This window comes from Bos mutus, chromosome 5 (genome assembly GCF_027580195.1).
Source record: "Bos mutus isolate GX-2022 chromosome 5, NWIPB_WYAK_1.1, whole genome shotgun sequence".
In the NCBI taxonomy this organism is placed as follows: Eukaryota; Metazoa; Chordata; class Mammalia; order Artiodactyla; family Bovidae; genus Bos; species Bos mutus.
The window spans coordinates 46636985-46653362 of NC_091621.1; the positions used below are offsets into that span (position 1 = coordinate 46636985).

The 16378-nt window shown below is 48.4% G+C and overlaps 2 protein-coding genes across 8 annotated transcripts; one reads left to right on the plus strand and one right to left on the minus strand.

Moving 5' to 3' along the window:
• Positions 1 to 179: 179 nt before the first annotated feature.
• HNRNPA1 (heterogeneous nuclear ribonucleoprotein A1) lies at positions 180 to 6630 on the plus strand. Of its 3 annotated transcripts, XR_011464247.1 has the most exons (12): positions 180 to 337; positions 884 to 1000; positions 1273 to 1419; positions 1557 to 1767; positions 1862 to 1954; positions 2044 to 2136; positions 2375 to 2449; positions 2644 to 2802; positions 3352 to 3507; positions 3746 to 3811; positions 6204 to 6279; positions 6488 to 6630. XR_011464247.1 is itself a non-coding variant. In XM_014480244.2 (11 exons), exons 1-10 carry the CDS (start codon positions 323 to 325, stop codon positions 3799 to 3801), a joined length of 1122 nt encoding a protein of 373 aa, XP_014335730.1. In that variant the 5' UTR covers positions 180 to 322; the 3' UTR covers positions 3802 to 3811; positions 4047 to 4767. The 3 variants fall into 3 exon arrangements, 2 of the variants coding, with proteins under 2 accessions (XP_014335730.1, XP_005902150.1); XM_014480244.2 differs by lacking the exons at positions 6204 to 6279; positions 6488 to 6630 and adding an exon at positions 4047 to 4767; XM_005902088.3 differs by lacking the exons at positions 2644 to 2802; positions 6204 to 6279; positions 6488 to 6630 and adding an exon at positions 4047 to 4767.
• A 1784-nt stretch (positions 6631 to 8414) lies between these two features.
• NFE2 (nuclear factor, erythroid 2) lies at positions 8415 to 15714 on the minus strand. 5 transcript variants are annotated; one of them, XM_070370887.1, is made up of 4 exons: positions 12046 to 15402; positions 11510 to 11761; positions 10925 to 11093; positions 8415 to 9693 (listed from the first exon to the last, which is right to left on the minus strand). In XM_070370887.1, exons 3-4 carry the CDS (start codon positions 11036 to 11038, stop codon positions 8683 to 8685), a joined length of 1125 nt encoding a protein of 374 aa, XP_070226988.1. In that variant the 5' UTR covers positions 11039 to 11093; positions 11510 to 11761; positions 12046 to 15402; the 3' UTR covers positions 8415 to 8682. The 5 variants fall into 5 exon arrangements, with proteins under 5 accessions (XP_070226988.1, XP_005902147.1, XP_005902148.1 ...); XM_005902085.2 differs by lacking the exons at positions 11510 to 11761; positions 12046 to 15402 and adding an exon at positions 15439 to 15714; XM_005902086.2 differs by lacking the exon at positions 11510 to 11761 and having other exon boundaries at positions 12849 to 15402.
• Between the last annotated feature and the right edge of the window lie 664 nt (positions 15715 to 16378).

The following is a 16378-nucleotide window of genomic DNA, read 5'->3' on the forward strand; positions in this document are numbered from 1 at the left end:
GAATTACTAGCCAATCACACTAGTTAAGAATAATATTACTCGAGAGCCAATAGACCCCGAGGGGTGGAGACTGCGTAGAACGCCCAAATGGATGACGTTACACAGCAATGCAACACCAGAGACCAATGGTAGGGGAAAGCTGTTTCAAATATCCAATCAGAGCTATTCAGGGGCGGAGTCTACCAATGCCGAAAGCGCGGAGGCGGGATAAAAAAGGGAGGCCGAAGGTAGGCTGGCAGATACATTCGTGAGGTTACTCCTTTCTGCCCGTGGACGCCGCCGAGAAAGCATCGTTGAAGTCTTCCCCGCCTCCACTGCCATCATGTCTAAATCAGAGGTGGGTAAGACGCCCTCCCCAGCTGAATATCCTTTCCTCTTCCTTTCCTGAGTTTAGCAGGGTGCAGTTTGTTTGCCTGCTTGCCCCAGCCCTGTCGACGGTTCTTCGATCGCTGCCCGGGCCTCCCCCTCCCTAAGTTGAGGTCGCCATTTTGTCCTCGTCGCCATGAGGCTGCTGTCTTGCGACCCTTAGCAATCACGCCTGCTCGGTGCCCCTTGCAAAACTCTTAGGCACATTTAGTCTGCTTTTTACCTTGTCCCAATGGGCTGCTTTTTAAAAGAGCAGCTACAGACGGATGTGGGCCATGTAGTTTTCTTTCTTAGTCCTTTTGTTGCGCGTGCGTCGGAGGGAGAGTAAGGGACGCATGCGCTCAGAGCCTCCGAGCCCACCCAGCCCCCAACATCTTGCCTCCCCCAGTGGGGAGAAACACGTGGTTTGTTGCGCCCCAAAGGAACAAGTGCTTCCTACGTTGCTATCTGTTTTCTTGCAACTGAAAGATAATTTGCGTTATAGCCTTGCTTAATTCTTCCCCTCCTCCTCTCCTAGTCTCCCAAAGAGCCCGAACAGCTGCGGAAGCTCTTCATCGGAGGATTGAGCTTTGAAACAACCGATGAGAGTCTGAGGAGCCATTTTGAGCAATGGGGAACGCTCACAGACTGTGTGGTAAGACTCGAAAGAGACAAAGGGCTGTAGAACTAGTTGGTTTCCTTGGCTTAAGTTGCTGCGGTTGTTGTTTGAATGCTAATAGGATGGTAGCTGTACGTATGGAGTGGCTTTAACTGAGTAAAAAAGCACCCAACTAATTTACTGCAGATGGTTAATGGGAAAAGGAAGGACTTGAGATAAACTGTTGGTAATAAAGTTTCTTGTTAACCTTAGTCAAGGAAGAAAAGTCAACCATTTCGGGGGTCTTAACACGTATTAAACATTTTAAGGTAATGAGGGATCCAAACACCAAGCGCTCCAGAGGCTTCGGGTTTGTCACGTATGCCACGGTGGAGGAGGTGGATGCGGCCATGAATGCAAGGCCACACAAGGTGGACGGAAGAGTTGTGGAACCAAAGAGGGCCGTCTCAAGAGAAGTAAGTACCTTTTTCCTTCTTGCATTAGTCATTTGAAGGATTTCCACTAGGAGGACTTTACATGTGGGGGTATAATAGACTTAATATTCCTAACTTAAATAGGTTTCAATAACATAGGTTAATTTTTCTTACATTAGGATTCTCAAAGACCTGGTGCCCACTTAACTGTGAAAAAGATTTTTGTTGGTGGCATTAAAGAAGACACTGAAGAACATCACCTGAGAGATTATTTTGAACAGTACGGGAAAATTGAAGTAATTGAAATCATGACTGACCGAGGCAGTGGCAAAAAGAGAGGCTTTGCTTTTGTAACCTTTGATGACCATGACTCCGTAGACAAGATTGTCAGTAAGTATCAGGTGGCTGGCATTTGTTAACGGTTCTGAAATCTATGCTGTATACTGAATTCTGAGATGACCTGTTTATTTCCAAAATCGTGTAGTTCAGAAATACCACACTGTGAATGGCCACAACTGTGAAGTGAGAAAAGCCCTGTCTAAGCAAGAGATGGCTAGTGCTTCATCCAGCCAGAGAGGTGAGTTTGCTACTTAACTAAACCGTAAACATAATTTTGAATAATTGCAGTCTGTCTGTATAGCCCAACACCTCATCTTGATTCTTCAGGTCGAAGTGGTTCTGGAAACTTTGGTGGCGGTCGTGGAGGTGGTTTTGGTGGGAATGACAACTTTGGTCGTGGAGGAAACTTCAGTGGTCGAGGTATCTTTGGCTATAGTTTACTAATAAAGAGTTAATGGTAAAATTGTAATGATCCCTTGATGACTTGTTGAAAGTTACATTTTAATCCAGATATAGTTCTGGCTCCTCTCTAACAAGTAACTGTTAAATATGGAAATAGTTCTAATTGAATGCTTCCTTAAATTTATACTTAATATAAGGTAACTTGTATGCAGTCCACATACTTTAGACCTGGTTTTTAAATTCCATTTTCTTCTAGGTGGCTTTGGTGGCAGCCGTGGTGGTGGCGGATATGGTGGCAGTGGGGATGGATATAATGGATTTGGTAATGACGGTAAGTTTTTTTAAAGAACCACAGGTAAAAAATTTTGGCAACCTTTAGAATAGGTTAGTAGAGACTAAAACCCTAGTGCATGATAAGCTCAACAATGATCTAATAGCATGTTGTGAGCAGGCCTTTAGCCATGCTTGCACAGAATTTGACTGCTGAATACTTTTGTCTTATTGAGAAGACTTGTATTCTTGTAGGTGGTTATGGAGGAGGCGGCCCTGGTTACTCTGGAGGAAGCAGAGGCTATGGAAGTGGTGGACAGGGTTATGGAAACCAGGGCAGTGGCTATGGCGGGAGTGGCAGCTATGACAGCTATAACAACGGTGGAGGCGGAGGCGGCTTTGGCGGTGGTAGTGGTAGGTATCCAGTGATCCAAGTACTTGGTGCAATAGCTAGATTAGCTTTTTAGAGTTTATCCTTAGGAGGATTTGATGGTTTTAAAGCATTGTGTGTTGTGCTGCATGGTACTTTTTTTTAATGGGCTTGCAATGCTACCTCCTCCTAGCTTTAAGCTGGGGCCGCCTCACTCCCAAATAGATAGATGGTTAAGTGGATAGTGGTGTCTTCAATTGGAATTAGATTAGCGTCTAGCAGGATTTAGTGTTAACTCTTGGGATCTTAGGCGCTTAGTTGATGTATCCAGCATGTGTTTGCTGTGCCCCTGGCTGGGTGAAGGCCTTAAAGGCGAGAGAATGTGTACCTTTTGTTATGCCATGGTGAGTTGGGTGAAGTTTTAGTTAATTGGATTATTCAATTGAGTGCCTTGCACATGAAATACAAAGATGATTGAAATTGGAGCCACAGAAGTTTGGGAGCAAGGCAGATCAAGCAACTTTTTTACCCTGAACACTAGGATTTCTCATTTTCCCTGAATAACATATAAAGGTCCTCTTTTCCATTCTTAGGAAGCAATTTTGGAGGTGGCGGAAGCTACAATGATTTTGGCAATTACAACAATCAATCTTCAAATTTTGGACCCATGAAAGGAGGAAACTTTGGAGGCAGAAGTTCTGGCCCCTATGGTGGTGGAGGCCAATACTTTGCCAAACCACGAAACCAAGGTATGGTATATATGTGGTATTGGAGGGCTAAACTAATTGTTTAGGAAATGTGGAAAACAAAATGCTGACAATTTAAAACGTTGAGGAAATTTTAAATGACTGAGTTAAAATAGTTTGAGTTGGGCTCCCCCAACCTGTGATTTTCAACTTAAACAATGTAAATAGGTTAAGCCCCAACTATAAAAACATCGTTACTATTCGTACTTCTAAAGCTTAAGAGAATAAATTTTGTTCTTAGGTGGCTATGGTGGCTCCAGCAGCAGCAGTAGCTATGGCAGTGGCAGAAGGTTTTAATTACTGCCAGGTAAGTGAACACCTTTTTTTGTTGTTATTCTCACTTAATTGTAATTTATAATGAACCCAGTAACCCTAATATAGCTGAGCAGTGCAACATAGTTAACATTATAATTACAGTAAAATTGTGGATATTAAGTTAATATTCAGATCAGCAAAATTTGTGGGAAACAACTTGCTATTGGATTGTAGCCTTGAGTCTTAATATGTTTAGATTAACAACTTTATTCCATATTGTTCAACAGGAAACAAAGCTTAGCAGGAGAGGAGAGCCAGAGAAGTGACAGGGAAGCTACAGGTTACAACAGATTTGTGAACTCAGCCAAGCACAGTGGTGGCAGGGCCTAGCTGCTACAAAGAAGACATGTTTTAGACAATACTCATGTGTATGGGCAAAAAACTCGAGGACTGTACTTGTGACTAATTGTATAACAGGTTATTTTAGTTTCTGTTCTGTGGAAAGTGTAAAGCATTCCAACAAAGGGTTTTAATGTAGATTTTTTTTTTGCACCCATGCTGTTGATTGCTAAATGTAATAGTCTGATCATGACGCTGAATAAATGTCTTTTTTTTTTTTTTAATGTGCTGTGTAAAGTTAGTCTACTCTGAAGCCATTTTGGTAAACTACCCCAACAGTGTGAAGTTAGAATTCCTTCAGGGTGATGCCAGGTTCCATTTGAAATTTATTTACAACCTGCTTGGTGGAGAAGCTGTTGTCTTCAGAACCTTGGTGTAGTTGAACTGACAGTTACTGTGTTGTGACCTGGAGTCCACCATTAAAAGGGTCACCCATGCAAAGTCATGGAGTTTTTTTTTTATTTTTTTTGGTTATTAATGATTGTTGGCACATCCTATGCAATATATCTAAATTGAATTATGGTACCAGATAAAGTTATAGATGGGAATGAAGCTTGTGTATCATCCATTATCATGTGTAATCAATAAAAGATTTAATACCCTCTTGAATGGAATGACAACTGTATGGATTCGGGACTGGCAGAGTTTTGGACCTTCCCTACCCTCTACCCCTGATGTTGAATGCTTCTATCAATTCAAGTTCAAAACTCTGCCAGAGAATAGAAACCAGCTGCTGGCTAATGCCACCTCGTAAATCCACAAATTAGAAGTTTGGGGGAAGACCTTTTTTAAAACTGACTAGTGCCATTAAGAATTTTATTCAACACAAAAAAAAGGCTTACATTAAAGGAAAACTGCAGTTTCTGTCCTGGTTGGGTGGGTCTTTATAGAGGTTTATGGATTGACCACTTACTATATGGAGATTAGAATTTAATGTGGTGAGAAACCATATTGTCTACTTAAATACATGCTAACTGCAGTTTTCCTTTAAATACAGCACAAGATCACACAACCATCCTAAAATGTTGCTTGTATAGAAAATGACTTTTAAAATCTTTATAACGTTATTATCCAATCATTGTTATTTGTACATAGCTTCCTTTGAGCCCTCGCTTTGGTGCCCTCAATTTCAGTGCCATTGTACCTAGTAGTATAGATAATTGTTTACCACTAGGATTGTGTACTCCATCCCATGGGTGTGTTACCTGGAAGTTGGGGGGTGGGGTTGGGGTGGGGTTGGGTGGGAGGTGGAGGTGGGTGGGAAAGCATGGGTAATAGTTCCATGGGCTTGATATTGGCTGAGTTTGCAATGGCAGGTGGAACCTTAACTATTGAGGGAGTTTGCAGATACCTCAGGATTCGTGACAATGCCTTTAAAGATCCAGGAGAGATGTTTCAGCTACTAGGAACTGCTAGCAAGTATAGCGCGAATGGCTCCGAGCCCAGACACTCTACAGCTGAGAGTAGACACTTGTGGTATGTGGAGTACAGATAAGCCAGGGGCAGGCCACGGCACTCCATGAAAGCTAGGAGAGAGAAGTTTCAGTGACCATCGCAAGGAAGGAGGCAGACAAGAGTAAGGCACACCTGACTCTTAGGACTAGCAGTCAGAACCAGGAGAAAAGGTTTTATTGCTATGCTGATAGGTAAGAACAGATTTTACTTACATCCATATAGCTCTCTAAAATCCAGCCTTCTCATTTTCCTTAATATATTGAGCCAAAACTAGTCCAGTTAAGCTGAACTTGGTTTTTCTGGAACTGAGTTGCTTTAAATTGACACCCTACTCTTGGTGGCTCCCAAATGAAGGAAGTGAGCACTTTTTTAAATTACCTCTACTGTGATATATATTTACCCTTTAATTTCTATATTTCTTACCTTCCTTTGATCTATTTCCTTAAAACAATGGCTCAAAGTAATATTAGAATCTTCCCCCAAATGCTTGTGGGAGGTTGGGTGGGCCGTTAGTGGGAGGTGGGGGGTTAGCCTGAGATGGAACTTGTCTCAGAAAAAAAGCTAGTTCTAAAGGCTGTTTACTTTTCTAGGGAGGACTCTGCTATCACAGGCATATCAACTCTTTAAAAAATCCAGAAACTTCAGGCCAAGCTCATGGATAAAAAGGTAAGCTTTTATAAAGCAACAGTGTTTAGTATTCCCAAAGAAAAATGACAAGCTGTCCCTCATAGACTAGAGAGGTCTCATAGCTTGATCTGTTATCTACCTAACAGACTAGCCAGCAAACACTATTAAAACAATGGGATTCTCAGTGAAGAGAATGGGTATAATGGTAGATTCTTTCATCTGCTTATGTACTTTTTTCTTTTTGCAGAAACATCCTTATGAGGACCTTTATCTGAGCCTCTTGGTGCTTGATTTGTCACTGCCATGCAGTTACTTACTACCTGCTGTGCAGCTTGAATCAATCATTCAGTTTTGTGAATGAACTTAAAAAATAAAATGCATTTAACTTGGTTTTGTGCCTTGTTTTCTTTGTCTTCCTTCATGATATTTACGGTAAATAACTTGATGCTGCCTGTTCTTTACCAGATGAAGTTTGAGAATGGGAAATAGAGGAATTAATGATAGCCAGGTGTCTGGTACACCAGAATTGGACCCTCATTCCTTATTAGTGTTAAGTTCTTGAGCATAGTGGACCTCATCCAGGAGTGAACAAGCTTTTATTGGTCAATTATTTCCAGCTTCAAAAAGAGCCACAAGTAAAGGAGGTACTTCACCTTCACAAAGGTAATAAGCCTAGAAATGTGTTTGAAAGCAGTAGTTTAACTCTGAGCAAGTGCTTGTATTTTTCTCTAGCCTGTTTCCATCTTTGGTAAAAGAAAGCTTGTGAATCCATGGGTCCATTATTAACCAGAATTACGAGTAAGGAAATTCCCCATTTTTTATATGAAATAACCAGTTTTTGTGACCCACCCTTCCATCTTTCACCTGAAGTACTTACTGATGAATATATGTGTCTGAGAAGTCTTTCCCACTAGTGTACCTCCATGAGCAGTATCTCCAGTGCCTAGAACAATACCTGGAGCTTATTATGTGCCTATTAAATAATTTGTTGAATAAATGTCTAGTCTCAATTACCATTTTTGTGGCTTTGATTTGAATGAAAAAACTTGAGTCTGCTATCTCAAACTACCTGACCTCACATTTTCAAGTTTTTGAGAAAGTTGACAAGTTGGACTGTCTTCAGATCTGTTAGGAAGTTTTCGTTCACTGGAGACCAACTTTTTCTGAATCTGTAGCCATTAAGTTTTTATTTCAATCACTTCTGATTTTTTTTTGTCTTAAAACTGTAATGAGTATCAAGAACTTGGAAGTAAGGTTTCTCTAGTGAAATGGAATAGAAATGTTAAATAGAAGCAAAATACTCCAAAGAGGTAATTTATATAATCTAGTGATCAGGAAGATTGGGAACTGCCCCAAATCCAAGCAACAGGACAAAGGTGTGTGGAGGGAGTTTGAAACTTAATTGTTCTAAAAAACATACGAGCAAAAGGCCCTAGATCTTTAAAAATATAGAAGGGGAAGTAGGGGGTGGGGGAAGGGCAGCACACTAAAACAAGAATTGGGTAATATCTAACATAACCAGGGAGATGGATGATTTAACCAAAATGCACATGGTATGTTGCTGTGGAGCAAGTTTTACCAGTCCTGGGTGTGTGAAGTCCTCTAAAACTTGATCAGTCACTCAGTGGTGTTCGGCTCAGACCCTGTGAACTGCAGCACGCCAGGCTTCCCTGTCTTTCACCCCTGGAATTTGTTCAAACTCATGTCCATTGAGCCCGTAATGCCATCCAACCACCCCCTCCCCTGTCACCCCCTTCTCTTACACTCAGTCTTTTCCCAGTATCAGGGTGAAAGTTGGGTTCCAATCCAATTCTCTTGTTCCAATCAAGAAAGGCCTGTCCTGTGGGCATTCTAGGCTTTTCAGTCCTAACACTCGGGAACCTCTTACAGAGGGTCTAGCCAGCTCCAGCAGCAATCCTAGCTCTATAAATAGGGGGCCACTGAAGAAGATGGGGCTCCTCAAATCATGGCCTCTGGCTCTGAGAAGGGGTTTAAAAGTGGTAGATCACACTGCTCAGGCCCAACTCGTGTGTCCCGTCTCCTACAGTCATAGGGGAGAGAGAGGAGCAAGCTCAGCAGAACACCCTCCCCACCACCAACAGGCAGTGAGGTCTGAGGAGCACCCCACTTCATCACCCTCCCTTGAAAAAGAAGACCGCACAAGGCCATTTCCATAGAGTGCTTTATATACCAAAGCTCAATCGAGACTGGAAACCTAGAAAACTGAACCACTGAAGAGAGATTCCAGCCCTCCCCTCACATCCTTGCCTCCAGGCAAGTCTCACTGAACACACCTCGGACCTTCCAAATGCCGGGTTTCCAGCTGTGGTCCCCTCCTGGTCTACAGAACTCAGCTCCCACTGGGCCTCATGGACGGGGAGGACCTTTATCAGAAGAGAATGAAGGAAACCCCCATCACCAGTCCCATCCCCTCGGGCCAGCTCAGTCTGTGGCCTCCATCTTGGTCCCCCGGGGCACCAGGAAGATGGCCCCATCAGCAGCCTGGTGTAGCGCATAGTCTTCAGGGGAGTAGCTGTTGCCTGCTTCATCCCGTAAGTGCTGGAAAATGTCACGGTACAGGTCCGTCAGCTGTTGGCGCATGACCTCTAGGGTCCGGTCGGCTTCGCCTCGGGCCCGGAGAAGCCGCTCCCGCTCGCTGCCCAGCCGCTCCAGTTCCCGCTCCAGCTGCACGATGGTCTCCAGCTTTCTCTTGCGACAGTTCTGGGCAGCCACCTTGTTCTTGCCCCGCCTTCGGATGTCCCGGACCAGGGCCAGCTGGCTCTCTGTCAGCGGGTACCGCGCCAGCAGCTCGTTAAAGTCGTCTACTGGCAGGTTGACAATCTTGTCCGTAGGGAAGGGGATCTTCATGGCCAGGGCCCGCCGCTCATCCCGACTCCCTGCCTCCCCCCGTGCAGTGGGCTTGGCCCGCACAGGGCCAGAGGAGGGTTCTAAGGCTAAGGGGGTCTCGGCAGGTGGCAAGGCATAGTTGGGGTGGGTCAAGGAGTTGGGCATTAGTGAGTAGGGGTACTCCACTGGGTACATCTCTACATACTCGCTGCGACGCCGGCCAGCCTCCGATCCCTCCAACTCAAGAGATTCAGCGTCGCTATAGTTGAGGGATAATCCTGAGTCAGATTCTGGGTCTTCTTGGGGCTTGGATGGCCCCGCTGACAACCCAATGTCCAGGAGGGCCAAGGGGTCTGGGAGGGGGTCACTGAGCAGGCCCGAGAGGGTCAGTGGCTTGGAGACTGGTACAGTCATGTTGCTGCCATAGGAGTACGGAGGGTCTGGGACATGAGACGTGGGTGCTGGGAGCTCATAAGGTGGTGCAGGAAGGGGAAAGCCAGGCTCCGAGTGGATAGAGCAGGGGCAGTAACTTGGAGGCGGTGGGGGCCCTGGGTATGGGACAGGGGCTGGGGGCTCGAACGATGGCTCACTTGGAGCATTCAGACCCTGCAAGAAAAGACACCAAGAGGTTTGTAGATGGGCTGAGGAAAAGAAGAAACCATCTCTCTCTCAGAACCAATCTGAGTCCCACTGAAAGAACCAGTGAGATAATCACAAGGGAACAGAAAGTTGCTAATAATCATTGAAAGCTTCTGGCAAAGTTGTGACAGAGTAAGTTCATGAAGAAAGCGGCTTAAACAGGAAGGGCACTCGCTGAAGTCAGACTTCAGAAAGGACTACCTAATGCCGCAACAGTTGTGGAATCCCCTCCTCTTCGGGAGAAGTTCTTACTGGCTCGAGATGTCTCTTGTCCCTTTATTTCCTTCAGGAAGACAAGGAGTCACTCCACGATGACCCTTGGAACCCTTTTCCTGCTGCCATTATCTAGGGTCAAAGGGTCAAGTTCAGACCCTGGCCATGCCCCGGGTGCCCAGCAGAGGGAGCTGCTGTGTGGGAAGAGGGCTTAGGGCAGATCCTGAGGGCCCAGGCTGGCGGCAGGAGAGAATGGAGTGGGCACAGTGCCAGGTCTGGGGCAGAGAGTTACTTCAGGGAGCCTCCGTCAGCTCTGCCCTTTCCCCTCCAGTCCCTCTGTCCCTGCCCAGGTGCAGAGAGGAGGAGAGAACATGCCGGGGAGAACTGGGCCCCCAACCCACATCGGGGAGCCACCCTGCTCCAGCCCAGCTGGGGACAAAGGCATCATTGTTAGGCCAACAGACACCCCTTTGTCCAAGTAGCAGAAGGAAAGGACCCCGGCATAGCCTGACCCCACCCCCCACCTTCCTGAGGCCCCTGAACTACAGCTCTGCTACCTGAGGGAAAGGGGCCCAGCTGCTGAGGACAGTGGGGGGAAATGAGGAACGAAGATGGGCAGGGTTGGAAGAGGGCAGAACAGAGGAAGGTGAAGAAGGGAAGGCGGGGCAGGAGGTGAGGTAGAGAGACGTGAGCAGAGTGGCTGCCCAGAGAGCTTGCACCCCCAATCAGATCCTTCCTTCCCACCACTGCTATCTCCTGCTCATCCGCACCCCTCCCCCTCAACGCTCTGGCCCTCCCTCCAGATCTCTTCGACTCCAGCCCTTCTTTTCACAGTGTCCAGAAAATCTCTATCTTGAGACCCTGGGCTCTGCTTGCTCCAGCGCCAGCCCCTGCCACGCACACCCAGGGCCTCAATCCCAGCCAGACTCCCTGTTTTGTTGCTTTTTCCTCCCCCTACCACCTCATTCCCCACTATCTGGCTTACCTGCAGCTCAGTGATGGACATGATCTCCTGCCAAGTCAGTTCCATCTCACCTGGCTCCGGAATGGGCAGCTGTGTTACCCTGTTCCTGCTCTGCTGTGGAGGACACGGGGACATCCTACTGGGCCAGGGCCTGGTCCGAGGTCCCGAGAGCCCAGATGGTCCCAGCAACCTGTATCAAAGGAGAAACAAGGGTTAGGGCCTCTCCTGCTACGGGTCAGCAGTTTTGTCCTTCTTCATTGAGCAGCTGGGCTTCCCAGGTGGCGCAGTGGTAAGGAATCCACCTGCCAATGCAGGAGACTTGGGTTTGATCATTGTGTGGGGAAGATCCCCTGGAGGAGTAAATGACAACTCACTCCAGTATTCTTGCCTGGAAAATCCCATGGACAGAGGACCCTGGCGGGCTACAGTCCATGGGGTCACCAAGAGTCTGACACGACTGAGCGACTGAACACGCGCGCATGCACGGAGCGGCTCCCTCCAGCTTCACCTGAGGGAAGGAGACGCCTCACCCCCCCATTCATACTGGACTCATCAACAACTCCTTAAGCTAGAAAGCCTTTTTCTGCTGTGTTATCTCTACCTCACCTGCTATGGCTGTAGGCAGTTCCTCTGGGAGCACAGTAGGTTTTATCTTCTTTTCAGATAAGATGCCTTCTCTTTCCCCTACTGCTTAACTCCTCAGGACTGTATCACAGGCCAGGAGAGAAGCCACATCACCTAGGGTCGTGGTTTTATTTTTCCTGTCTCCTGCAGCAGCATCAGGGATCACTCCTGATCTTCTCCTCTGCCCTCAGTTTTAGGATCTCAGTCTTTTCCTTTCAAGTTGAGAGTGAGTGCCTGGGGATCCCCAAGGAGCGTGTTGTGGGAAGAGCCAAGCAGACAGCCCCTCCCTTTCTCTAAGATAGGGCCCAGGCCTGCTGGCTGATAGCAGCCCTGCCCTCGCCTCCTATCCTGGTCCTGGGCTCCCCTGCCTGGGCCAGATAAGAAGTTTATCAGTGGCAGGCAGCAGAGGAGGAATGGTCTCTGGAGACACTGGACCTCTGCCCTGTGTCCTGAAGGGTCCTCTTGGCTATACCCCACCCCACAAACCAGGTCATATAGTAACCACAGCAAAGACTTACTTGGCATTTGTTGAGAACTGAGCCTGGGAGTCTATAGGCATTAATTTATGAGATTGATTTTCACAAAGATCCTATAAGGTCCATTCTGAAGCTGAGACTCAAGCTGCTCAATAGCAGAGCAGGTCTGGTACCTAGGGTTGCTGACTCTACTGCCTGTCCCACCTTCCAGGCGCCTTCCCAGTGCTGCTCCCGTGTCTTGCTACGCCGAGACTCTACTGGCAGGCAGCTTCAGTCAGCTCCTTCTGTGGAATCTTGGCCTCTTTTCTCTTCTAGGGAATATTTCTTTAGAGACTTGAATACTCACTCCCCTCCAGCCCCTTTGCTTTGGATCTGGGCTGGAGTTGCAGACCTGCGCAGCAGCAAGATGTCGGGCAAGCCGTCGCCTTTCTCTGAGCCTCTGTTTCCTCATTTGTAAAACCAGAGAGTGAGACAAGTTGAATTTGGAGGTCCCTCCCTCTCTGCTTGGACAGTTCAACATTCTCAGCAATCCCTCAGCCCTGCCTTCATCTTCTCCTTTCTGTCACCCTTTCTCCTCACTCCACCTCCCTATTCCCTGACACCCATCTCACCCTCATCTGTTCTCCCTTCCTTTGGCAAGACACTCCAAAAAGATTTGGCAGGGGCCCTCTGATCTCTTAGGGCCACGCACTGTACCCTATGTTTGCTGTAGAAATAAAGGCAGGCAGACTGGGTGGGTGGGGGAGACTTACAGAAGGACAGACAGAGTACAGGGTTGGATGACCTTAGATCACCACAAGGATGGCCTATCACAGGTATTTAATATGGAATCCACTCTGACTCACCACAAAATTCACGAGAGCTGCAAATTGTCCTTTCGAAGGAGGATCACCCCAAGTCCCTGCCTGCCCACTCCTTGTTGCATGGCCATCCCTAGAGCTGGGAGTTGCCACAGGCCCTTGGCCAGTGGGCAGAGGGCGGGGTGTTTATGTCTGTCCAGGATGCCATTTCAACACCGGAACCCCACCTTCTCCACCCAGGTTCTGGCGGAAATTGCCCAAAGGCAAAGTGAATGGAGAAGGGGTTTAGGGGGCAGGGACAATGACTCTTGCCTCATAGTCCTTCTCACACACACACACACATCCCGTTTTGTCCCTCTGTATAATTTCCCGGATCTGACTCTTAAGTGCAATACAAAGATCCTGCCCTAGGAGGCAGGAGACCAGGTTCTCTGGCATTCCACATGCATGATCTGAGGTAAATTGTTTTCTATTCATTCTCTGCCATTAAATGGAGACAGACCTGGAGAACCTCCTTACAGTAGATTGTATCTGGCTCAAGCAATCACAAACTTTATTGTGGGTTGCATTCACCTGGGGTGCTTGTGAAAACACAGAATTCTGAAAGCTGTCCCAGATCCATCAAAACTGAGTTCATAGGTACAGGTACCTGGCAATCAGCACTTTAACAAGTGGCCTGGGTAGGTGTTTCTGTGCCAGAGGCCCACTGTACTTTGAAAACTGTTAACCAGTCCAACCATATGGATTTACTTGAAAGAACACAAAGCCAGAAAGTCTGGCAAGTAATCTCCAGACTTCTCTTTCACAACCTCGATCCAGGCAAGGCTGGGTTCTAGGCTGCCCTGGTCTCTGAAACTAGATATCAGCCCCTTCTCATAAAGACCAGGAATTTAATTCTCCCTTTACCCTAGGACAGGGAAATGAGAATCCAGAAGGGTCACTGGGGGAGACAGGAAGTAAGGAAAGAGGCAGTTAAGGAGAACCTCAGGATCAACTCCAGCCTGCTCTCTGGTACAAGTCTGTGCCAGGCCAAAAGGGAGTAGTGTGTTCTTCCCTAGACACTCAGAGATGGGTGGTGGTCTATACACCAGCTGTAGGCTCCTCTGGGTCTTAGGAGCCTACCTTCCTGAAGACAGGCCAGGGAGCTGGCAGCCAGTGGTATAGCTTAGAGAGAAGGAATCAGATCAAATAGAACATCACGAAGGGTACAGAAGGTGAAGAGGTCCTGGGAAAGTGCAGCCTGCCTCCCTGTGTCCCTTTTCTTTTATAGCAAATGGTCCTCACTTTCCAGTTTAGCCCACACTTTGAGGTCACACACCCATCTTGCTCCCCAACACTGCGTATCGTGTAGGATGGACACCATCTCCAGGGAATATAATCCACCCTCTTTACTCTCATCCTAAACCATTCTGGCTTACCCAAAGAGATTTTATCACAATCCCTGAGTACACACAGAATGACATGGAGCTTTATGTTTCAGGATACAGACTGAGGACCATTTGGGGAGGGATGCTGTGGAGAGGAAGGTATTCGGCCCCATCTACTGCCCCAGGTCTCTAACACCTTGACAAGGGGGTTCTGAGGCTTACTAGACTTCCCTCTCCTCTCCAGGTGTCAACAGAAGCAGTGAAAGGATGGGGGGGGATCAGTAAAACCTGGGGTGTGGAGTGATGTGTGAGCAGCCTGCAGCTTAGAAAGATTAGAAAGAATCTCCAAAGAGAGGGAGGCACACAGAAGTGAGAGAAAGCAACAGAATGGAGGGGAAAGGGGGTGGGTGGAGGGAGCCATGGGGAGGGAGAGGGAGTTGAGGGTGTGGAGAGAGATTTGAGCACAGTAAGACTGAGCACAGTAAGATATGTGGGGTCACACATGACTCAAACAGGTGCATGGGAACAAGGGAAAGAGGGACGAGTTTCTGCCGTCCCATCACCCAGTCACTAGACCCCAACCTCAGTCCTTAGTAAGCCCAATGATAGAGAATCTCAGCTCCAGCAGCTGTGACAGGTGATCTCTCTGCCACTGTCCCCAGCCGACTGTCTCCTCAGCTGCCAAGATTTCCAGTCAGAAGCAACTATGCTGCGGTGGGATGCCTTCCTCTCCCTCCCACTTCGAGCTGATCCCCACTGCCCCAGGCCCAGAGAAGAGAAGGCACACAGAGAGGCGAGAACTCAGCACCTCCAAGCCCTAGCAGCCCATCCTGGTGCAACAACACTTCTCAGCGGCCCAGGTGTCCACTGTTTCAGATTCCTCAACTTCCCTTAGACCTCCCCAGATGGCTGGGCAGGGCAGCGTGATGGGATGGAGTAGGTGAAAGGATGGTACCGCATACCTGAGAGTCCAGCGACAGCCAGTCTGCCCAAGGGTTACTCAGGGTCACTCCCCAGCCCCTGAGGCATCCCTCGGGGAACCACTGTCTGGTCCCCATCCATAGCGTTTTGCCCCAAGAATCCCAAAGGGCTCAAGAAGCCACGTAGGTCTCCCACACCTGTCAAATTCCACGACCAGGGGCAGCCTGGTAAGGTCTGCGACCTCCTAGGATCGCCCTGCGAGTTGATTCTTCTTTCCCTTTGCCTCCTCCACCTCCCCAGCCTGTCCCCAGATCCACTGCAGTTCTCCCCGCCCGACCCGCAAGCACCTGTGGCAGGGTCCCAGCGAGGTGAGGAGAGCGATGAGAGAGATGAGGCCGGTCTGGGCTGACACCTCCTGGCTGAGGATCCCTGCTACCTCTGAGAGCCGCGGAGGGCCGTGCCCCGCCCCCCGGCCATCTCTGAGCGCCCAGTATGAAGGCTCCGGGAGCTCCAGGCGGTCGCTGAGCGCCCAGTGTGGAGTGCGGGGAGCTCCGGGCTGGCGCACCAGCCTCTTCTCTGAAGCCCTCGGCCTGAGTTCTCCGTCCTTCCTCCAACCCTCCCCTTTCCCCGTGGCCCTCCTCTCCTCCTGCCCCTTCTGGCGAAGAGAGGAAACTTGAGCCCGGTGTGGTTTCTGCCCACACCCCGCCCCCAACTTGCTCCCGGCCAGCATGGGGCACACATGGCTTCCAGCCCTCCGTGTGAGCCCAGGAGTCCAGCCAGCTCTGCGTTTCTCCCATGCGTATGATGAATTCCAACCTGATGATCTAAGCGACAGAGCGACCTCTAAACTTCATACAAGTTGTACCCCCTGCCCTTTGCCCCTTTGACTGTCTTCAGGACAGGGAAACTGAGTCCTGGCAGGGTGGAGAGCAGCTGGAGAAAAGGACCAGATGTCTAGCATCCCAGTCGTTAGGCAGGTAGGCCTTCGGGACACTTCTTTTATTTCAGGAAAGCCTGGGCTCTGGGAAAGGGGTAGGGGAGCTTTCAGGGGAGGGGGGCCCAGCCGCTTTGATGTGTCCTTTCACCTGTAGCCTTCTCCCCTCCCTCTGCAGCCTCAGATGTCCTAGGACAAAGGCCTCTTTCTTGGCCAGGTTTGTTGTCAGTGTGTGAGGGGAGTTGGGGTAGGGGAGAGCCGCCTGGCAGGGACATTATTCACCTGCCTTAAAGGGGACCCTAGATGCCCTCTGTCCTTTCTTCCAGGCGGTCCCCCCAGTCACAGGGCAGCCA